Source organism: Macaca thibetana, chromosome 9, assembly GCF_024542745.1.
Source record: "Macaca thibetana thibetana isolate TM-01 chromosome 9, ASM2454274v1, whole genome shotgun sequence".
NCBI lineage: Eukaryota > Metazoa > Chordata > Mammalia > Primates > Cercopithecidae > Macaca > Macaca thibetana.
In genome coordinates this window covers 99,837,284-99,860,941 of record NC_065586.1, presented here as the reverse complement: position 1 = coordinate 99,860,941, position 23,658 = coordinate 99,837,284, and the positions used below count along the sequence as shown (strand labels likewise).

Below are 23,658 nucleotides of genomic sequence, written 5' to 3'. Positions count from 1 at the left end.
GCCAGAACCATCCCTGCCTCAGCCTGCCCGTCAGGGGCCCCCAACACTCCCCAGGGGGCAGAGTCCACCCCCAGTGTCCCTGCCTCCTGCAGGGAACCCCAGGGCAGGCCAAAGGGGAGGCCATCCTGCGGGAGGCCTGCTCCAGCCAGAGCACAGATTTGGGAACTGGGCCAGGCTGGTTAAGGTGGCAGAGGGGCTGGCTTAGGACGCTGAGGGAGGCTGCCAGGGAAGGAGGGCCAGGGCAGGGGCAGGTGCTGCTTGGGGCCTGGGGTGGGAGGAGGTCAGACTCGAGAAGACACTCTCCTCTGCATGGCTTTCTCACCCTCCCCTCCCATTTGTATTTTGGGGATGGTTGTTTCATCTCGGAGTGATGGTAAAATTGTGGGGAGTCCAGTGAGGCGGACAGAGGTTGTTGCTGCCGTTCGCCTGGGAGAAGCAGAGCCCAGGAGGACAGACGGACTCTGCCAGCCCTGCCTCGGGGTCCCAGTAGGAAGATGAGGGCCAAGGTGGTGTGTGTGGCAGTGCAGCCGGAATAGCACTGAGAATGTGGGGCGTCTCCTCCAGGAGCCCCACGTCCCCAATCCCAGTCGAATGCCAGGTCTGGCCTGTTCGGGAAGGCAGGGCGACTGCTCGGCTTGTGTCTGGCTGCCAGCCTCTTGAGTTAGAGTCCAGGCTTTCCTGCTCACCAGCAGCATTGCTGTGGGTTGACAGTGTGGCCTTCCGTTCTCTGTAAGTCACACGGAGTCACTGCTCCCGCACTGGGGAGAATGAATTGGGATGTGTGTGGATCACAAACTGGGCACTGAGTCATACACCCTCCCACTCCCCTCCTTTTCCTGGGAGGCAAATGGAAGGTTGTGGACAGAGCACTGGAGTGTCTCCACAGCAGCCTTCCTTCACTCTGCAGGTAGTTATTGAGTGCCAGCTGTATGCCAGGGACCGCATAGGCTAATCACCTCAAGGGTTAAAGCTGAAATTGTGAATTGAGTTAAATTAACTGCAGCGGCAACCGTGGGAACACCCAGCTCTGCTTGTGAGCTTGAATGGCTCACTTCTCTTCTGGTCTGTTTCCCCATCTGTGCAAGGCCCCCATGGTACACGTGGCAAAATGGTTGTGAGGTTCAAGGGAGCAAATGCGTAGAAAATGCCCCTAGTGTACTTGGCCCATCACGGAAGCTCAGGAAATGGGATTTTCTGTTTTTCTTCCCGTTTCCTCCATTTGCCCAGGCCTGGGTACAGAGTAGCCACCCTGAAAAGGCTGGGGGAATGGAATGGGGTTGGCTGAGCTGAAGGTGAGAGCTGGGAGAGGAGCGTCTCACTGAGTGCCTCTCTGCTCTGGGAGTCCTGGCCAGGGCTGGTGCTGCCTGTGGAGTGAGGCTGCCCCCACCACCCTGCAGGCTGTTGGAAACTCCAGGGCATCCCATGTCCTTGTCTCTCCTGGGGGATTGGGGTAGAAAGCCCACCTATATGTGCCTGGCTGCGTTCTGGTCAGACATCCATCATCAAAATGGTTCTGTGTACTCTGTAAAGCCCTGCCACCTCCCATCTGGCCAGGGACATGGGCCACACTGTCCTTGCAGCCCCCTGCCACTGGCTACTGCACAAATAGCCTCTTTATGTTGATGGGCAGGAGGGCGAGCTGGACCTCGGAGCTTTGGAAGGCTGAGGGAGGGAACAGAACGTTAGATAAATAAACCCTGTCCATCCCCTGCTATGCCCCTTTCAACCTGGGTGGGCAGGTGGCAGGGAAGTGCCCACAGGAAGCTGTGTCCAACCCACTTGAAAGGGGCATTGGCCGTGGGGAACAAGGACTTCTGCAGGCTCAGCCGTCATGCTGGGTCGGCGAGCTGGAGGGAAGCAGATTCAAACAGCCCCAGTCCGGCCCAGCTCACAGAGCACACGCCTGGGAGGCCCGTGTCCAGGGAGAGAGGATGACTCTGTTTTCAGGCCTGGCACAGTATTTTCTGCAGGGTGGGGAGGAAGGTGGCAGGGAAGGGTATCCTGGTGCGGGAGTGTGTGGGGGTAGACTGGGTCCCCCATTAATTTCTTGGGCTTGTGCTTTCTATGTTCTCTGAAACCTCAAGGCCCCCACGTGCCCACTGTCTCACCCCCAAGGAAGGCCTACAGAGCACTTTGGCGCCTCGGCGCCGAGGCCTGCTTTGCTGTTATGTTGTGTCCGAGGTGGGTCTTGGTTCCCCTGCCTGGCTATCACTACCCTCCATGTTCCTAGTCCCTGGGTAGTTACCCCACCATGGGGAGCTTAAGGCAGAGCTGAACCTAGAACCTGGGTCTTCGGCCACTGAGACCAGGCTTCCTCTGTTGCATCTTCGAGGGAGGTGTGTGTTCATGCAAGTGTTTCTAGATCATCTCGACGTGAGGCCCAGGACTGCAGGAGTAGCTCAGTCCCCGCTCTCGGGGCCCTGGTGGTCTAAGGGGGAGGGTAGCATGGCATGGGCCTGGCTTGCTTCCGTAGGAGGTGGCAAATCATTATAGGCTCTTGCAAGCCCTGGCTCCTCCCCCACCTGCCGTGTGGCCTGGGAATTATTTAAAATCCCAAAACCTCAATGTCCTTGCCTATAAAACAGGGCTTATAACAGCTGCTGATAATGGGGAAGGCAGAAAAAGAACAACTGATTGTAATAAGTGCAGGGCCTTGCACAGCAACAAGCCAGCCTGCTCAGGTGGTCAGGAAGGCTCCCTGAGGAGGTGGCATTCAGGCTGAGACTAAAGCAAGAGCTCACTACTCAAGGAGAGTGGCAGAGGAGGGTGTCCAGGCCAAAGGGAGTCCCTGAGATTGTGTTTCAAGGATTGAAAGAAATTTCATCTTTCGTGACAGTAAGGGATTTTTGGCTAGGGCTGGGCCAAGAGGAGATAGGCCTGAGGTGGTCAGTAACAATTGCTACACTTCAGCACCAGGTAAACGGGCAGAACCTAGGCGTCTCTGGGCTTTCTCCTGGCTCTGATATTCTGAGATCCTAGCAGAACCTGTTGGCTATCGCAATAGTCCAGGTTCTAGAGTGGGGCTGGATGTCTGTGGGAATGGGAGATATTCATAGATATAGTTTGAGATGAAAGGGACAAGCATCCAGAGACCTTGTGACTCCTTCCCCTTCACAGGCTCTATAAGTTGGATCTTGAGGGTGATTGGAGTTTGGGCACGCCTGTAACTTTGGGTCACTTTGAATCCCTCAGTTCATGAGATACATGTGTATCTGGCTCCACCCCATGGCCATATCGGATACTACAGCTCCCCGCCTCTGGCCGATGCTGCACTAAAGCCGTGCTGGACCCTTGAGCATGGTTTATCTTGTTTGAGCATCCGTACAATCCTGGGATGTCCACGCTCCTTTCTGCAGATTAGGGACCTTAGGCTGAGACTGGTTGACTTGCCTCTCAGCTAGGAAGTGTCAGAGGCTGGATTCATGCCCTTGCCCTTCAGCTCCAAGTCCACAACCCAAATGTGGGTGAGCTGAGGATGAAGTGAGAAGCACCTGAACTTGGCTGGGGCAACTAGCTCCAAACTTCAGGATGGGAGCCTTCATCGGACATAAGGGCAGAATAACTGCATCAGGACGCTGTGGTTGCCATGGTCACCACGGGGGCTGAAGGTAGAGTTGAGGGCATGTGCCACATTTGGGATCTTTTAAGGGGAACCCAGGTTTCCTGCTGGGCCACATCCCTGAAAAGGTACCAGGTTTACTGAGACTGCCAAGTCTGGTCCAGGCCTCCCAGGGCAGCCTGTCGAGACCCTTCCCCAGCCTCAGGAGCTCCAAGGAGGGGCTTCCTGTCCCAGGAGGATTCAGGCCTCTGAGGAGGGGTGCTGCCTGGCTGGTACAGGCTCCTTTGATGGAACAGACATAGGGAAGCTGGTTCTAGAAGCACTCAGAAAACCAGGCTTCCCACTCCCAAACCACAGACTAAGCCCTTAGCCCCCCACACCCTCTGTCATGAATGGCCCATTTGGCACATGGGGAGTCATGAGTCCAGAGGGCACGCAGATGGCTATGTGCAAAACCCCACCCAGGACACGCGGCCCGGAGCCTGGCTCAGTGGTCAGAGCCAGGGGAGCATTTCCCCCAGACAGCTTTACTGAGGTATAATTTACATGTTATAATATGTGCTTGTTTTAAGTGTACAATTAATTCATTGATTAGTAATACTTTTACAGTTGTGCAACCATCACCACAATCCAATTTTAGAACATTTCCAACTCCCTTAAAAGATCCCAGAGGGAGGTTTTGGGGTTATTTTCTTTCCTTTTTTTTTGTTTTTTAATTTTGAGACAGGGTTTCTCTCCATCACCCAGGCTGGAGTACAGTGGCACAATCGCGGTTCACTGCAGCCTGGACGTCCCAGGCTACCTCAGCCCCCAAGTAGCTAGGACTGCAGGCACATACCGCCATGGCAGGAAAATTTTTTTGTTTTAATTTTTTATAGAGACGGGGTCTGGCTCTGTTGCCCCTGCTAGTCGCAAATTCTTGGCTTCAAGCAATCCTCCCGCCTCTGCCTCCCAACATGCCAGGATTAGAGGTGTGAGCCACCATGCCTGGCCACCAGAGGGACATTTTATATTCTTGCTGAACTCCAGGTTTTGAAGACCTGTTGGTATCCCTTCCCTCTGCTCCTGTGCGAGAGGAGGAAATGCATGTTCCCAGGGACTGAGTCTCTGCCCCACTTGCTGCTGCTGTGATTTCTGGGCCCTCTGGTAGTTCCAGCTGCTGCACTGCTCTTGCACAGATTGCTCAGTAGCCCAGGGACGAGGCCCGCCTGGCCTTCCCAGTGCAGCTCTGAGGTGGACTAACCCTGAGTTGGCACCCAGGGTGAAGGGGGACGGTGTTCATCTCGGTGGGCACGTTCCCTGCCTATTGATTCCAGTGGCCCAGCTGGGTGTTCACGTTGAACTTCATCCCCAGCCCCAGGTAGTTAGGTGCCCCAGGTCAATGGGAAGCCCACCTCAAATGCAATGCTTACTTCCCCCAAAACTTCTTAGAAGGCCAGTAGGTGCAGGCAACAGGCCAAGAGGCTGCACTACAATGATGCCCAGCTTTCTACCCAGGGAAATGCCAGGTGTTCTGGTAGCTCAGCTGTTCAACAGAAAGTGCATGAGTTGCTGATTGTCAGCTTGGCTTTTTATAATCATTTTTCCCTCTTGGGATGCTCCTGGGAAGGAAGGTGGCAGAGCTGTTAAGGGAGGTGGCCTTGGACTCACAGGTGTAACTTCAGATCCTGGCTCTGCCCCTCACCAGCTATGTGCCAGGTGGGACAACCGTTTTTTATTATTACTATCTTTAGAGACGAGGTCTCTCTCTGTCTCCCAGTCCTGGAGTGCAGTGGCACCATCACAGCTCCCTGTGGCTTCAAACTGCTATGCTCAAGCAATCCTCCTGCCTCAGCCTCCCGAGTAGCTAGGACTACTGGCACATGCCACCATGCCCCACTATTTTTTAAATTTTTTGTAGACGTAGGGTCTTGCTATGTTGTTGAGGTTGGTCTTGAACTCCTAGGCTCAAGCCATCCTCCTGCCACGGCCTCCCAGGCAATCTTTTAACCCCACCTAAACTCATCACTTACTCACCACACCTGGGCCTGCCATCCCCACCTCTCACCCCAATACTGGGACGTCTCACTTGTGGCATATACCACAGAGGTAATTAAATCCTTAGCATCTGGCTTCCCTGAGAGGCTGCACACACCCTGAGGGCCGAGACATTACCGCCAGGCATCTACCGTATCCCTCGTGGTAGCTGAAGGCTGGACACAGTAAATGCAATAAATGGAGAGGATGACTCTCTCTGGGCCTTATGTTCCCCCCAGGAGTAAAATAGGGACCATAGAAGTGGCAGCATAGGGTTACTATGAGGTCTGGAAAGCTAATAAGAGCTTGATTACTGTATCTCACCATGTGATGACATTCTTCTAAGTGACTTACATTTTTTAAATTATTTTTATTTTTTTGAGATGGGGTCTCACTCTGTCACCCAGGTTGGAGTGCAGTGGTGCGATCTCGGCTCACTGCAGCCTTCACCTGCCAGGCTCAAGTGATTCTCCTGCCTCAGCCTCCTGACTACAGGTGTACACCACCATGCCCAGCTGATTTTTTGTATTTTTGGCAAAGGCAGGGTTTTGCCCTGTTGCCCAGGCTGGTCTCCAACTCCTGAGCTCGGGTGATCTACCCACCTCGGCCTCCCAAAGTGCTGGGATTACAGGTGTGAGCTACTGTGCCCAGACTACCTTTTTTTTTTTTTTTTTTAGACTAGTCTTACTCTGTCACCCAGGCTGGAATGCAGTGGCGTGATCTCAGCTCACTGCAACCTCCGCCTCCCGGGTTCAAGTGACTCTCCTGCCTCAGCCTCCCAAGTAACTGGGATTACAGGTGCCCACCCCCATGCCCATATTTTTAGTAGAGACAAGGTTTCACCATGTTGGCCACACTGGTCTTGAACTCCTAACCTCAGGTGATCCACCCGCCTTGGCTTCCCAAAGTGCTGGGATTATAGGCATGAGCCACCAAGCCCAGCCAACCTACATGTTTTAATTCTCTGGTTTTTGCATCCATCCTATGAAGTGGGTACAGTTATTTCTCCCCAGTTTGCAGATTAAGTCACTGAAGCACAGAGAGGTCATGTGGCTTGCAATGCCAACAACTGGCAAATATGGGCTAGAACCTCTTACCTATCCTAGCCCTCAGTGAAGCTTGGCAAGGGCTTAGCATGCTGCCCAGCATGCAGTCTTAATGAATGGTACCAGTTGTTACTATCATTGTTGTCGAAGCGGCTGTGCCAGAGGCTGGCTCATCAGTGCCCACAAAACATCACTCCGCTTGCAGCTGCATGGGTTTGCAGTTTCTGGAGTCGTCGGAGCAGCCTCTCCTTCCATCCTTGCTGTGTCCCAGTGAGAGACAAGGTGAGAGGGTTTACCCCTAGTCCCAGCCTCTGGAGCTCAGTTCCCCAGACATCATCCAGCCCAGCCTTTGCAGGTTGTGCAGTCCAGAGAAGGGAAATGGTTTGCCTGAGGTCAGAGAAACTGGATTAGCACCAGGTTTTTTGGCTCCAAGTCCAGTGCTCTTTCTGGCTCTCAGAACTTTCCCATCTGATGTCAAGAGCAACCTCAGGCTTGGAGCACTCCTGGTGCAGGGCATGGGAGGGTGCCTGGAGGCCTGAGTTGAGCCCTTGAAAAGCTTCCAGTAGGAGCCTGGCTGATGGACAGGGAGAAGGGGCTGGCTCCTCTGAATGGCTCAGAAGCAGGAGCTTGACTGTGGCCAGGTCTGATTTAATTTGGCAGAGGCAGGCTGCAGATTAGACCAGGCTGTGCCTGCAAGCCAGGGAATTCAAGGTTAATTACCGGGGGCACCTCTTCCTGGCCCCCACCCCAAGCAGGAGAGGGCACCCATGAGCCTGTCACCTGGTCTGAGACACCTGGAGAACTGCAGTGCTGCCTCAGGAGCCAGAGGATGGGGGACATGCTTTATCCCCATGCTGGCCCTCTCATGTGCTGGGCACTGGGCTAGGTCCTGGCAGCCACAAGGATCTTAATAGGCAGGAGCAGGGGACAATTTGTGCTGCCCGAGACAGGAAATAATTCAAGGAAAGGCAGGCATCTTGGTTTGGAATTTCCCAGAAGCAGATCTGAGGCTGAGGATTGCCGCTCAGGCAGTTTGGAGGTGACACCAGAAGGCATCAGTAAGGTGACACAGGGCAGGGAAGACAGGGCTGCCAAGTGCGGTGTCATCAAGCTTCATCTCGCAGGGACCGGCTCCTGGCTGCAGGCTGTTCCCCGGGGATGGGGTGCTGGGACATTCATGCACCCCTTTCCCCTCCCTCCAGGCCATCCCCAGACAATAGCCGGAGGGAGCTTTCCAAAAAGCCTGTGCTTCCCACTGCGCTTAGGGTGACTGCCCGGGCTTCCTGGTGCCCTTCGCCTGGGGAGGCCTGGGCTCCAACCTCCCACTGAGGCAGCCACTGAGGGAGCCACTGGTTGGTGCTGCAGGAACCAGAGGAAAGAGCCTGGCAGCCACAGGGGAGCTCAGGAAGTCCCCACCACCCCGCACCCCAGCCTGGGGGCTCTGGCTGAGGCTCTTTGTCACTAGCTGAGTTTCTGTAACAAGAGTGTGGAGACAGGACCATGATTCACTCAAGGCCTGAGGTCGGTGCCGGCAAAGGTTATCAGGAAGGCCTGCATGGAGGAGGTCCAGCTCATGTGTCCCTTGTCCCAGAACAGCCAGACTGACCCAGGGTACCAGGGACAGTCATTGAGCTTGAGGAGGCCAGGCAGGTCCCACGCAGGTGCTCAAGGCAGGAGCACAGAAGGACACTGGAGAGGGAGAGAGACTGTGGGGGCTGTGGGTGTGCAGGGAAGGCTGCCGGAGATCTGGGCCTCCAAGTGGACTTGGGTGCTGAGGGAGGGTTTGGAGGCAAAAGGAGAGGGAGAGAGCCTGGGCCAGGTGGCTTTGAGTGCAGGCTTGGAGATTTCCTAGCAGAGGAGGGCAGGAGGGTGGGAAGGTAGAGAGAGAGACACAAAAGTTCATGATGGTTAGGAGTCAGCTGGCACTGGGGTCAAATCCCAGCTCTGCCACTGGGCTAGTGACTTAACCAACTATGCCTCAGTTTCCTCTTCTGGGACATGAGAGTAATGATAGCATTTTCCTCTTGGTGGGTGGCTATGAGGATTAACTGAAATAATGTACATGAAGTTCAGTGAGCAGCTGGGCCGGGTGGTTCACGCTTGAGGCAGGATAATTGCTTGAGGCCAGGAGTTCAAGATGAGCTTGGGCAACATAGCAAGACCCTGTCTCTAAAAAAATGTTTTTTAATTTAAAAAAATTGAAATACCGCCTGATGCGGTGGCTCACACCTGTAGTCCCAGCACTTTGTGAGTCTGAGGCAAGCGGATCACGAGGTCAGGAGTTCGAGATCAGCCTGCCCAACACAATGAAACCCCTGTCTCTACTAAAAATACAAAAATTAGCTGGGCATGGTGGCAGTCGTCTGTAATCCCAGCTACTCAGGAGGCTGAGGCAGGAGAATCACTTGAACCCGGGAGGTGGAGGTTGCAGTGAGCCAAGATCGCGCCACTGCACTCCAGCCTGGGTGACAGAGCTAGATTCCGTCTCCAAAAAAAAAAAAAAAAAAATGAAATATACAGTGCCATGGCTAGCACATAGTAAGCATCCAGGGAATATCGCTTCCTAAGCACGAGCCTCTGTTCTTAGAGTTTAGCCCTGCCAGGGAGAGGGGTGAAGGAGGCCATAGACAGTGTAGTCCAACTGCCAAAGGAGAGAGACACACGTGAGGCAATAGTGCAGGACATTAGCAAGAGCATGCGGGCTCCACTGTGATGCCAGGGTAGTTTCCACGACAACCCGAGATGATGTCAGAGAGGACGGAGTACAGGAGGCCACGGGCTGCTGCCAAGTCCATCCTCATAAACAGGCAGGAAACCTACTCTCTGCACTTGCTGACCCATCTGTGACAATCAGGGATGACCTCCCGGAAGAAGTGGCACTTCCACTGAGCTCTACTCCGGGGGAAAGGAGGGGAGAGTGGAGATGCAGGGTCTGCCTATCCTGTCAGGGAGGGGTTGAGAACAGCAGCGTCTGACCAGCCTCTCGAGACCATCCGGCAGCCCTGAGCTTGGTTACTGGTTGTCAGTGAATTCGTGCATTCATTCGGGAAACAAGATTATAACCAGCCCTGTGCTGGGCCTGGCAAGACACACACAGTTCATGCTCTCAGGGAGCCTACTGTTGAGAGCAAGAAAGACAAACAAAGCAATGACAAAGACATAATGGGAATGATGGGAGCCACACAGGAAATAACCGAGTGCTGTGCTAGAACAAGGTTTGTGGGGGGTGCCAGAAAGTGCATTAGGCTGGCAGCTGGGGACAGCATTGGTCCGGCATCACTGTCCCCAGAACTTAAAAAACCTCTGCCGAGAGGAGGCTGTAAAACCGGCCCTGGTGAAGCCAGGCCATCCTCAGGCTGCAGTCCAGGCACTGACCCACTGGGCAGCCACACCAGTGGCAGAACCACCAGGAGGCAGCCCAGGAAGCTTGTTAGCTGCGGGTGCTCTAGAGGGGCTGGATGCTCTGTTACCATGGGAAACCAGGGTGCATCTCCTGAGCATGTGGTCATGGACACTGTGACACTGTGACCTACTGTGCGGGTCACTAGCCAGGTTTCTTCCTGTTGGACATTATCCTGCCAGACCTGAAGTTGTGACCTCCCTAAGGAATAGTCTAGAACTCAGTGGTGTCATTTGGGTCTTTCTTTCTTTCTTTTTCTTTTCTTTTTTTTTTTTTGAGACAGTCTTGCTCTGTCACCCAGGCTGGAATGCAGTGGCACGATCTTGGCTCCCTGCAACCTCCAACTCCCAGGTTCAAGCAATTCTCCTGCCTCAGCCTCCTGAGCAGCTGGGATTACAGGTGCACACCACCACACCCAGCTAATTTTTGTATTTTTAGTAGACAGGGTTTCACTATGTTGGCCAGGCTGGTCATTTGCGTATTTCTGACCCTGAGTCTTTGCCTTCGTTTTACCTTTCTCTTCACCACCTACTCCTCATTTAGCTTCTCTGTCTGGATTTTATGTGTCCTTCTTAGCCGCAAGGTGGTAAATGAACAGTGTGGTGGTTAGGATTTAAGCACTAGACTGAGCCAGGTTGGCCTCCAATCCCATCTCTATCCCTCACAAACTGTGTTACTTTGGGCAAGTCACATGCTGTCTCTGATCCTCCATTTCTTGTCTGTAAAATGGGGATGATAAGGGACTCTACCGCATAGGCATGTAGTGAGGATACAATGAGCTGATGTGTGTCAAGGGTTTAGTTTGGCACCTGGCATAATGTAAATGCTTGACAAATGTAGTGGTCTTCTCAATAATAGTATTAATAATAATAGCAGCACTCCCACTCCCACCTTTGGGAAAGAAGAGCCCACTCAGAGTGGGGAGAGCTGCTCAGTGGTGACTCCCACCAAGGCCTGGCCCACGCCCGCCCTTCCCTCTCCCTGGTTGCCACTGTACTTTGGGGCTCATGGGCATAAGCCTGCTCCGGGACCTTGGGGGGCTTCTTGGTGCAGAAGCTCAGGGGAGGTTGCTTGGTGGAGGATGGAGGTGGCGGCCCAGGGCTGGCCTGCTGGGACCTGTAATGGGCAGGCTGGTGGGCAGCAGGCAGGGCCTTTACTGTAATTGCAGCTGAGCTGGCCCAGGAGCATTCAGGGTTGACAGGAAGGCAGCTGGAGGAGGCTGGGGGCATGGAGGTATTACCTAGGTATTACCTAGGGTTCCTGGATGGCCCCCCTGCTGCAAGTAGGACACAGGCCTGTCTGAGCCTGGAGCTGGAGGCCTCTTTGCAGAAGCCCAATTAGGGAAACTAAGGCACAGAGAGGGCTGCCATACCCAGGTCATGCAGCCTGCTCAGACGGCCAGGCCTGGAACCCATGGCTCGAGCCCCACAGGCTGGGCTGGACCCGGTTTGGCATCTTGCAGGACTCCTCCCTAGACCCCGTCCTTTACATGTATGCTCTGGCAGACCCTGGGGAAGCCCCCAGGCCACCCTGCATCCAGGCTGGCCCGGGAGCCACCCCATCCCTGGGCACACAGGCCCTTGGCCAGGAGCCCCTTTGTCCTGCATTTTGAGTGCCTGCTGTGAGGAGCAGGGCAGCCACTGCCCTCTGTGGAACAGCCTCATTAAATCAGCCTCTTGGTCCAGCAGCGAGGGGGAACCAGGCTTAGCTGTCACTCCTGTCGCCTCTGGGGAGACCCATCAGCCTGGCAGCAGCAAGGGATTCTGGGGGAATGTGAAAGTGATAACAGTCATTCAGATGGGGCTGGAAGTCCCCAGCTGTGTCGCCCCCAGTGCTGCCAGCCACCAGCCACCAGTGTGGTCTCAGCAAAGTGGCTTTACCCTGCAGAGCCTGGGTTTCTTCATCTCTGTACAGACACCCCAAGGCTTGGCCCACCCCACTGAGGCCAGCCAGGCCTATGTCCCTGCTTCTTCCTATGCTGCTCCTCCTCCAGTGGCCTCCACCCCCACCTCCCTGGCTCCTTCTCTCAGTGCCCTCCTTTGGCCAAGCCTATTCTGTCCTAGCTGTTTCTGTCATTTCCCCTGCAAGTGACAGCTCTTCCAGAATCCCTCCCTCTCCTCCCCTCTCCCCTCTCCAGGGTGAACCAGCGCTGGCCGCAGGGCCCTGTGACTGGCAGGTGGAGCTGGAGCAGGTGGAGGATCTGTGCATGTGCTCCCTGTGAGCCGACTGTGCACGGGGGGCTTTATGTGTATTAACTTGTTTATCCCCCAGCAATCCAATTAGGTGGATCCTTTCAGTCTCTGTGCTTTATAAACGAAGACAGAGACCCTAAATAATCTGTCTGGCAGAGCTGGGATTTGAACCTAGGCAGCTACAAACACACACACACACACACACACACACGCACGCACGCACCGTGGGAGCCAAGCAAACCTTCTGGCCATACCATGTCAGAGTCTGGACTGTACTGTCCAATAAAGTAGCCAGTAGCCATGTTGGCTCTTTAAATCTAAGTTTTATTTCAACAAAATGGAAAATTCAGTGTTTGAGTCATACTGGCCACAATTCAGGGTTTGAGTGCTCAGCGCCACTGTGGCCAGTGGCCACCATACTGGACAGGGCAGATAGAGACTATTTCCATTACCCTGGAGAATTCTACTGGACAGCTCCTTTGAGGGCACCACTAGGTGTTGGGGACAGAATTGGAACATTCCGTGCCATTGGGGGTCAAAATCAGAGTGGGCTTTCTGGAGGAGGTGCCCCCTCCTTAGGCCTTGAAAGTTATGAAACACTGGACAGGGCAGGAGGGGGCCTGTGCTGGTCGCAGCACAGACAACCCAAGTCTGCAACCTTGCCTCCCATTGCAAGCTGTGTGACACCAGGCAAGTGACTTAAGCTGACTGAGGTGCATCTGTAAAATGGGGCTAACGCAGCTGCCTCTGTTGGGCTGGGCACATCTGGGTGCTTGGTGCTTGTGGGTTTGTCACATGGTGTCCAAGAAAGTCTGGGAGATTTAGGTTCCTTCACTGTAAGAGGCGATCACCCGGGCCTCCCAGGGCCATGCAGGTGGGCTAGGTGTGTGGGAGGAGTGTGGGGCCCTCTGAGTCCTCTTTCCCACAGAGGCCAAGGCAGGAACAAGCACAGCCTGGCCTTGGGTGGGCCTTTGGCCTCCATGGGAAATAGGGAGCTCCTCGGCCCAAGCTCCCAGTCTCAGGTTGAAACTAGGTGAGGACTGGGGAGTGAGGGGCCATCAGCCAAGGAGTGACCCAAGAGGTCTGTGCTCTGCAGTGGGGCCCTGGTATCTGCCTGTGTGTCTCACACACACACGCGACACAGAGACCAGGCACACATCTGCAGACGGGGCCAGTGTAGCTTGAGGGGCAAAGCAGTCCTCTGGCTCCCCCAAAACAAGTCCTCACCCCACCGCCTGAACAGGGAAAACAAGAGGGAGCTAGAAATGTGATCCTCAGGCACAGAGCTGGTGCCGCCACCTTCAGGGAAAATCTGTCTTTAGGAATACTGTCGCTGGGTTGTTCTCAGCAACTTCCTTCTAAAATCTGAGCCAGCTCCCTTTGGGGCTCAGTCCAGCCCCAGCTGCCTGTCCTGCTCCCCAAAGACATACAGCCTCTCACCCTCCGCACCCAGCATGCACACACACACACACACAGCATGCACACACACACACAGCATGCACACACACACACACACACACTGCCCCTGCACCATTGCTCACACCATCCCTTCCACCCCAAATCTCCTTCCGGCTTCTGCTCTTTCTAAATATTCTTCATCTTTCAAGGGCTAGCTCTAGTGCCCCATCTTCCACATAGCTCTCCCTGGCCACCCCAGACCACTCTGATCTCTCTGTCCTGGAAATTTCTACACAATATTTCCTTTGACCAAGCTTTGGGGCACCTGATCACAAGGGAATGTGTATGTTGTCTTTTTGTGGGTGTTTGCCATCTCTTTCCAGCTAGATGGTGAGCTCTTTGAGGGCAGGACAATGTGTCTTCTGCCACTCTCTTGCTTCATATACAAGACTAGGTCCACAACAGCCCTTCAGTCAAGATATGGATGGATGGTGGATGAATGATGGATGGATGGATGGTGGATGGATGGTGAATGGATGATGGGTGGATGGTAGATGGATGATGGATGAATGGTGGATGGATGGCTGGATGATAGGTGGATGGATGATGGATGGATGGATGGATGATGGTGGGTGGATGGATGGTGGATGGATGGTGGATAGATGATAGATGACTGGATGGTGGATGGATGGATGGATGATGGTGGATGGATAGATGGATGAATGGATGGTGGGTGGATGGATGGTGGATAGATGATGGATGGCTGGATGACAGATGGCTGGATGGTGGATGGATGGATGGATGATAGATGGATAGATGGTAAATGGATAGTGGATGGATAGATGGTAGATAGATGATGGATGGATGAATGATGGATGGATGGATGGATGATGGATGGCTGGATGATGGATGGATGGTGGGTGGATGATGGATGGATGGATGATGGATGGCTGGATGATGGGTGGATGATGGATGGATGGATGATGGATGGATGGATGGATGGATGGATGGATGGATGGATGGATGCATGGTGGATAGATGGATGATGGATAGATGGATGGATAGATGATGGATGGATGGTGGATGGATGATGGATGGATGATGGATGGCTGGATGGTGGACGGATAGATGATAAATGGATGATGGATGGATGGATGGATAGATGGATGGTGGATAGATGATGGATGGATGATGGATGGCTGGATGGTGGATGGATAGCTGGATAGATGGTAAAGGATGATGGATGGATGGATGGATGGATTGATGGATGGATGGATGGATGGATGGATGGATGGTGGATGGATGGATGATGGATGGACTTGGAGAGAGGCAAGTAAGGTCTTTAAATATAGGATATCCTCTTTGACCTTCTCCTCATGGACTTCATTGTTGAACCCCATCACCCCATTTTGTCACTCCCCCTTCCATGGTTCCCTAGGTCTGGCATGTGGCCCCTGGAAGTCCAGAGAACCCCTATAGCCAAGAGCAGTCTGACATGTACACAGAGAGCAGGATCTCAGGTGGCCTGTGGAGGAGCTCCCAGCACTCCATGGCAGTGGGCTGAACTGGCAACTCCCCTGCCCCATTTCGCCCTCTAGGAAATCAGCTGTGTGTTTCTGCCGTCCTCCCCACTTCCCCTAGCCCTGCCTCCTCCCACTCCCATGGACTGCTCCTCAGTGTCACCATCTAGGTGGGACTCCTTGGAATGCACATGATGGGAACCCAGGCCTGTCTGTCGTCATGGTCCTGCATCAGTGCCCTGAGTGACAGAGCCAGGGTCTCACACAGGCCATACTGAGAAGGTGGGCAGTCAGTACCTCCTGTATTCCAGCCACCATCCACACTCCTAGTCTAGACCCTGTGAACCCAGGTTGTTGGGCTACGGGTCCTTTCCATGGGCCAGATGCCATTTAAGAGCTTTGCACATTATCCCATGTAATCCCCATGACAGCTCTGTAAGATAGCAACTATTTTAACCCACTTTTACAACCGAAGGTACAGAGAGGTGAAGTCACTTGTTTATATCACAAAGCTCTAGGTAGCTGAACCAGGGTTCTAACCCACCCGCCCTTTTAACTCCCTGCTCGGAGGCCTGGACATGATAAAGCTTGTCCTGTGGCTGAAGACACACTTAGGGGCTTTGCCCAGAATAGTGGAACAAGTCAGAGGAGACAGACAGACAGTGCTTTGTTCTTTTGTGTGGACAGAGCAGCAGCAGGACCCTCTGGGATGTTCAGGAGACAAGCAAAATGCCTGGGGGATCTGGGGTCTGTGATGGCCATAGCATCTGACTTCTCTGGGACACTGCCTGGGGAGCCCCAAGACCCCTTCTCTCCGCAGGAATTCAGCTTTTTCACCCAGGGCAGGAATTCCGGCCCCTCTGGACAAGCCACACGGTCACAATGGGGTCCATTCTCACAACCCTGGAAAACACAGGCCCTGCGGAGAAAGGACGGATTCTTGTTAAACACAAGGGCCCTCAGTGCCACCATTTAGATCAGGGAGCAAATGGGGGCAGAGAATGGCCTGCAGGCCCCTCTGTCTGTCTTGCCTGGAGGTCGCTGCCTCTGGAGACCATTCCGTGCAAAGGCTCTCAAAAGCCAGAACAAAAACTCAGCTAGGGGCTAAGGGGGGTGGAAAAGAAAACCCAACTCTCCAGACCTCAGTGACCCAAAGCCCCTTCTCCCAGCCCCTTCGCTCAGACCTTCCTCACTTGATTTCTGGAAGAACATGCTCCATCTCACTGTGGTGGTTTCACAGATAATTCGAATTCTCACATAGCCCTGTGAGGACACTGGGAGTAGCCTCCCACTGGGACTGGGGAATTCGAGGCCCAGAGAATCTGTCAGTGTTTTTAAAACCTTCCTGCCACAGTAGGAAATTTCACACTGCAACTCAATACACAGACAGACATCTGATGCAGGTGCCACAAAACAGCCTTGCCAGGAGTGACTCGCTGATCATTTCTAGTCTCTTCTTTTTAAAATGCTCATTGGGACCACTAAATTGATTCTGGAACTCACTAATGGGTCACTGCTTGTCATTTGAAAAGCACAGGTTTGAAGTGGCTTGTCCAGGGCCACCAGCCCCTGAGGAGGCAGAGCTGGGGCCAGAACCTGGGTCTGTGGACATTCAGGACTGGACTTTGACAGCCCCTCTCCTGCCCCCAACCCCCAGCTGTCAACCTCTCCTCTTAACAAAAATTTTCCTCCAGCCAGGATCTGACCGAATCACTCCCCGATTCTGCAAACTTCTAGATTTCACAGCCAGACATCAAAGCCCTGCCCAGCCTGGACTTTCCCGGCATGTCCACCCACTACCCCTACTGCCCAGTCCGCAACTGTCTGGAGCTGCTTGTTCCTGCTTCTAGAGCTTTCCCCCTCCATCCCTCTATGGATCTAAACCCCTTGTCCTTTAAGGTCTCCTCCTCCAGGAAGCTACCTGGGATGTTCTATAGCCCCCAGGACCTCACTTTTCTCTGCGCTGAGTGTAACCCCTCCTGTAATTCTCAGCCTGGATTGTCTGAGAATGTTGGCTTTCTCACTGGACTTATGTCACATATATCTCCTCTGCCTGCCGGCACAGGCCTTAATGAGATTGCCTACAGTGAGAGCTTAAAAAGTGCTTTTAGGTTGATAACAGCAGTCAAAATCATTATGTACCTCAAGGGCCCCACTCCTCTGGCCAAGGTTGCATCTTCTCCAGCCCTCATATTCTAGATAGTGCCCATGTCCCCAGTGACTGCTGGACTCTGAAGGTCACCCCCAAGTCAGCTGTCTGGCAGCCCAGCCGGCCTCTTGAGCAGTTCCCAGTGGCTGTAGGTCCCGCAGACAGGAATCCTGGGCCCAGCAGCCAATGTCAGCCAGCAGACAGAAGGGTGAGAACATCAGGCTGGAAGTTCGTGCGTGTGTCCTTCTCTGCCAAGGCACTTGCCAATGGGAGGAAGAGTGGTGAGGAGTGTGGCGGGCAGTGGAGGGTACAACCCTGCAGCATTCGTCAGAACTCCACCTGGCAGGCACTCAGCACCCTTCCACAGAGCCGGCCCAGCCAGGCCCAGCTCCCTTTCCTCTCTCTCCCATGCCTCAGTGGCTCTTCCTGGCTTCATCTCTCACTCTGGGAACCCTGAACGACAGGATTGCAATCTCCATTCCCCAGCAAGGGCCTGCTGCCCACCACTGGTGTGACCTCTTCTTGTGGCCCAATCCCTAGTGGGCCTCAGCGTGGCCCCTTGGGAGCTTTGTGGGTCAGGACTGTCCGTTTAGCTTCAGGAGCCTGGGCCAGCCACTGAAGCCTCAGACCTCAGTCTCCTCATCCATGAAATGGGTGAGCTCCTCCTCTGCCAACTTCAGAACACTAGAAACTAAATCCTGGGAGTTTTCAAGGGGAAGGCAGAGTGTGGGGAGCCATGTGTCAAAACAGGGCGACAACACATGTGAATTGCTCAGTGCCTTTCCTGCGCCCTCCAGCCTCTCCCTGTGCAGTCTCCAACACCAGCCACTTCACTAGAGCATCCTGGGAGGGAGCACAGCGTGTCTGGCCAAGATAAATGAAAGGAAAAAAGAAAAACCCTTTAGGGTCCACGTTGGCATGAAAATGCAAGCCCTTTACATCTCTTGGTTTTGGGGCTCTGAGAGTTGGCCACTCCTTGGGAGGTTAAATGTGACCTAATAGATGGGTCCAGAGGCGTGTGTCCATTCCTGTGGGGTGGGGATGAACCTGCTTCTGGTGCTCAGCACTAGACAGAGACCAGTGGTTGTCCCGGCATCTGGGAAAGCCCAAAACTCTGAAATTGGGGCTGGAATCACCCCCTCCTGGCACTGTCTGCCAACATCGTGATGAGGTCCTTAAGGAGAATCTCCTTTTGTTTCAGGGGGCTCTGTAGGACCCACGTTTCAATAGGCCTTTGCCACCTGCGTAGCAACTGAGGTGGGGTCAGATGGGCCCAAGTATGAAAGAATAATGACAAAGACAATTTATAGCAGTTTCTGTGCCGGCCACTGTGTGAAGCCCTTTCTACATACTGTACATTTCATCTTCCCCAAACCCCGAGGGTTTGAGCTATTATTGTCCTCATTCTACAGATAGAGAAGTAGAGGCTCAAGAGGCCAAGAAAGTAGATCAAGGGCACCCCCCTGCTCCCGCAGGAAGCAGCAGGGATTTGGAAGCCTCTGTCTCCAGAACCTCCCTCATCCAGACACAGATTGCATCATCCTACAGAGAGGGGCTAAGAGATGAACCGTATCACCTGGAGATGGGGCGGGAGCGGAAGCTGCAGGAGTCCTTGTTTAGATGGGAAGGGATGGCGTGCGGGGTGAAGGAACTCCACCCCTCTTTCCCAGACAGGCCAGACCTGTGGACCACAGGAGATCACCCATCCCAGTTTGTCCAGTTTGAGCCCTGAAAGTCCCATGTCCCTATTTTCCTAGAACTGTGGGTCACTTGTACCTGTGGTCTGAGTCACCCCTGGACCAGCTGCAGAGAATGAATGGCTGAGTGGTGTGATGGGCGCTGTTTCAGGACACAGCTTGGGAGGCCTTTTCAATCACATTAGCCTCTGGCAACGCTAGAGGGAGATGCTAGACCCGCCCTTCCTCCCCTCCCCTTCTTCCTGTGGCTCCCTGGCCCATAGTGATTCAGCAGCAAGTCGGAAGCAGGCTAGACTGTGACCTACCAGGAGTGGAGTCGCCGGCAGGGTTGGGGCTGTCAGCACCAGCTCAGGGCAAGAATTGGAGCAAGGAGGGGGTGTGGATTGGAGAAGGGGACTGATGGGAGGTGGAGGGGTTCTTGAGTTGTTAGGGAACTGAGCCCCAGCAGAGGGCCCTTCTGTCCTGCCAGGCTGGGACTGGTTGTAGGGCAGTGGGAGGTGGTCGTGGCGTGGAGGGGGATCCCTGCCTTTGCTTCTTGCCTTCGTATGTGAGGGATGGGGGAGTCCCAGCCATTGGATACCTAAACTGCTTATCACCCTATTCAGCAGCTAAAAATATGAAATGGCTTTGCTAAAGGATGCCCAACCAGAAACTCCAAAAGGTTTCCTATTAGGGCAGCGCCTGCTCGGGCAGGAGGCCAGACACCCTGAAGGATTCAGGATTCCTCTTCATTCCCACCATTCAGTCACAGCCTGGCGACCTCCACTGCCAGGACCTCAGCCTCTACCCCATTAACCCCGTGTGCTGATCAGGGCCGGGCTCTGTCTTCTACTCCCGCACCCACTACTCCAGGAGGGGCTGGTGATTGGGCATTTGTCTTGAGCCTCAGAGCAAGGCCTGTGTTTTCTGGTCCCCAGTCCCGGCCTCACCCACTCACTGTATCCTTGAGGAAGTTGTCTGGCTTCTCTAAGCTTTGCTCTTCTCACCTGCAAGAGGAGAGTCCACACCCCCTGCAGGGAGGGACCCAGAAGTCCTCAGTGGGGAGGACTCTGAACTCTGGCTGAAGGACAGGCAGACCAGGAGATTTTATTTTTCTAGAGGCTCCTTCAGCACGTTGTTCTTACTGAGCATAAGTGTTTCTTAGGGGTGGCTGGAGGCCTGATGGAGATTATGCAACACTGGAGCAGCCTCAGAATCCTCAGGGGAGTTTGTTGGAGATGCAGACCATGCAGTAGGTTGGGGTGGGGCCCTGCATCTGATTTTAACCACTTTCTACATGATTCCATTGAATGGCAGGCTGAGAATCAGCAGCCAGGGCCTGGCACAAAGGAGGCCCTCAACGCATGTGAGTTTAGTTTCTTTCCCACTCTTTTTTTTTCTTCTTCTTTTTTTTAGGACAGAGTCTCACTCTGTCACTCAGGCTGGAGTGCAGTGGTGCCACCACAGCCCACTGCAGCCTTGACCTCCTGGGCTTCAAGCAATCCTCCCACCTCAGCCTCCCTTGTAGTTGGGAGTACAAGTGCTTGCTACCATGCCTAGCTAATTTATTTTTGGTAGAGATGGGGGGTCTCACTATGTTGCCTAGGCTGGTCTCAAACTCCCTGTCTCATGGGAACGGCCTGGGTAGCCTGAAGCTGCTCAGAGCTGGAGAAGGTAGCCATCCCTGTGAGGCAGTCACCCCTGCCTGGCCTACTGGCAGCCAGGGGGATGTCAGTGGGCCATCGGTCCTGGGCTTCTCTTGCCAGGACCAGCAGGAAAATTGTGGGACAGCAGAGGGCAGCTCCTCAGTGCCCTCCACTCCCTGCCCTTCCCCAGTAGCCCTCAGTGAAAAGGTCTGAACAGCTAATTTCCTTCTTGGGAGTGGAAAGTCTTCTGGGTAGGACGCAGCTACCATCTAATACTCTTCTCCTGCTCTCTGGAATTCTCTGCACAGTTGAGCTTTTTGGGGGCACAGCTAGGACTCAGTCTCTGCCCACTCTCCCTTCTGCAAGGGGGGCGAGCACGCCTTTGTTAAGGCCTTCCCTGGACTGACTGGTGGGAGCCAGGGGAGGAGGCAAATGGAAGCTCTCCCACCTTTCTGTAGTTCCTTTCCAAGGCAACAGTTTCCCAGATTCTCCTCCACCCCATCCACGCTGCAGTTTGTATTCCTTCCAGTGGGCTTATAAACCACAGCTCTTCCCCAGATGGGCAACCTTGGGCAATGGCTGAACCTCTGTTTCCTCATCTATAAAATGGATTAGGATGATAGGACCTTCCTCTTAGCCTGGATGAGAGGATTGAAGAAGACATGGAATACGAAGAGGGTTCTCAAACAAGATGGGGAAAGAAGGGGAGACAGTCAGAAATGCAGATTCCCGGACCTCGCCCCCAGCATTCTGATTAAGTGGGTTCTGAGTCTAAATTTTGGGAAAGGTGGATGCCTAGGAGAGGGGGAGCTCCGCACTCCTGGCTGTGCAGGCAAATCACCTTGAAGATTAATAAACACTCCAATCTTGGAGGCCACCCCTAGACCTCCTGGATCGGAACTTGGGGAGCCTCCATGAGGATGACTCTGCTTCTTTCCCTGGGAGCCTGCTGCCTCTTCCTCCAAGAGAACCCCTTTCCACTGCACCCCCCAACCCCCCCACCCCTGCCTTTCCAGTGGCAGACTGGAGGGCTAGTTTGCTTCCACCAAAGATGGGCAGCAATTGGCATTTTCTTTGGCCCCTGGGGAAAATGGAAGGCATTTCCTTTGGACTCCAGAGAGAGCCCCAGCCAGCCCCGCTGCTGTTGCCTGAGCACTGAACAGAACCTTCAGTCTTTAGGGGCATGTGAGGCTCAGGTTAAGGGAGCCAGCTCACCTTTCCCACTCCCCTGAGGATTGGTGAATGGAGCGGGGCGGGAGGAGTGGGGGAGATAAGGATGGCAGGAGCAAGGGCAGGATTTGGGAAATCTGCCCATCCTTGAGTTTGGACTCTTTGCTAGAGGGCAGGGCAGGTAAACGGAGGTTAGGAGGGTTCAGTGCCTAAGGTCACAGCAGTTACTTTCTCTGACGGCATTTGAACGCACTTCCTCAGAAGCTCGACTTCCGTTCCTGGCCTCCCAGTTAACCTTGCAGTATCCTCTGTTCCCCCACTCCCCACTCCCCACTCCCCATCCCGACTCCCCAGCTGTAGCCTTTGAGAAGGGCCTTATCCATGGCCTCTGCCAGCCTCGGGGCTTGCAGTGAGAGGACGCAGCCACAGTGGCCCCCAGCGAGTCTCAGGTCTAGGACAGGGGCAGACTTTAATCAAAGAGTCACACAAATCTGTGATTACCTGGCGGGTGGTGTTGAGGAAGACACGTTGAGGAGGTGACATTTCAGTAGTGACTTACGGACTGAGTAGGCTGGGTTCACCTCCCAATTCTTTGCATCGCTAGGGCAAGCCATGCAAAGAATTGGGAGGTGAACCGCTCCGGTGGCGGGGTGAGCGGGCTCCCAGCGCCGGGTAGGGCCCGGGTTCCGGCAAGTGCCATCCCGGATCCTCAGTTTCCCAGTTTGGGACGTGAGGAGAACCTGCCTTGCCCTCCCCTGTCCGCCGAGGCTGAGGGAAGATGAGCCCCCGTTAGCGGGGCGGGCTGGGGCGGGGCGGAGCGGGGCGGGCTAATCGCGCCCGGGGGCCGGGCTGGCAGGGGGCCCGCGGGCGGGCGCGGCGCGCAGTGCGTGCGACTGCGGAGCGCGCGGCTCGCGGGCCGTGGGCATCACATGAGCAGCGGCACCGGGGACAGACCGCAGCCAGCCCGAGGGCGCCCCCGCAGCCGCAGCCCCGCGCCCGCGCCCGGCCCTAACCATGTCTATCTGTTGTTGCTTCTTTTTCAGGGACTATGGCAGTTCCAAGAGGAAATCAGGTAAGGGAGCCTCTGGGCATTTTCCCTTCAGCCTTCCTTCCCGCTCCGTGCACGCGCCCCTCTGATCCTGCCGAGGACTTCTCGGGGACGGGGAGCAGGCGGGGGGGTTGTCCTTGCACGCCAGCCCCGGGGTCCTGCGGGGCCAGGGGTACTCGCTTCACTTGCTCCTCCTCAGTCCATGGCCCCTGAGACCTTTGGTCCTAGAACCCTCGTTCGCCTCCCACCGAGTCGCTTGGGCTCCCGCTACCTCGCTGTCCCCAGTGGAAGTGGGGGTGGGTGCATGGGGAGTGCGTGGGTGGCTCGTGAAGGGGCTAAGCCCCTGCACCGTGGGCAGCCGGGTCCTTCACCCCCGGGCTGCAGCGGCCACTGCTGCGCAGTGCTAAGACTTCTCCGGTCCCTCCGGTGCAGCGTGATGGAAGGGTTAATAGAGACGCGGGGCTTTCCTGCGAGAAGGTGAGATTGAGATCCGGGACTGAAAAGGGGTCGTCCTTGAGTGACTTGAGTTTTAGCGCCTGCACCGCGGACCTTCCTCCCTCCCCCAACTCTGAGCGTTTCCTCCCTGCGGAGGTGGGGGCTCTGCGTTTTGGCAGCTGAGACGCACTTGGGAGGGGGCTGACCTGATCTCCCAACCCCCTTCCCGTCCCCCACATTGGTCGACAGGTGCCAGGGCCCGCCTGGAGTTCAGAAGGGAGTGGAGGCAGGGAGAGAGGCGGGCCAGCCCTGGGAGCTGTGGGCTGAGGGTAGAGCAGGATTCTCTCTGGAAGGGGGAGGCTGGGCTCCCCAAATGACAAGTGCCTGGATGTGGGCGGGCTGT

General features: G+C 54.8%; 2 protein-coding genes across 5 annotated transcripts in view; one reads left to right on the top strand and one right to left on the bottom strand.

Moving 5' to 3' along the window:
• Nucleotides 1-22,749, bottom strand: part of GSTO1 (glutathione S-transferase omega 1) — a 584,823-nt gene extending 562,074 nt beyond the window's left edge. The window contains exon 1 of the mRNA XM_050804925.1: nt 22,746-22,749. The gene's annotated coding sequence lies outside the window, so the exon portion shown is untranslated. The remainder of the gene's footprint in view (nt 1-22,745) is intronic.
• The window catches only part of SH3PXD2A (SH3 and PX domains 2A), a 250,807-nt gene that overhangs the window by 137,254 nt on the left and 89,895 nt on the right, over nt 1-23,658 (top strand). For 3 of the 4 annotated variants that reach the window (XM_050804906.1, XM_050804904.1, XM_050804905.1), the window contains exon 6: nt 22,816-22,844. In XM_050804906.1, coding sequence (XP_050660863.1) covers nt 22,816-22,844 — 29 coding nt within the window. Of the gene's footprint in view, nt 1-22,647; nt 22,845-23,658 lie in introns of those variants that run through there. The other variant, XM_050804908.1, reaches the window with a different exon arrangement.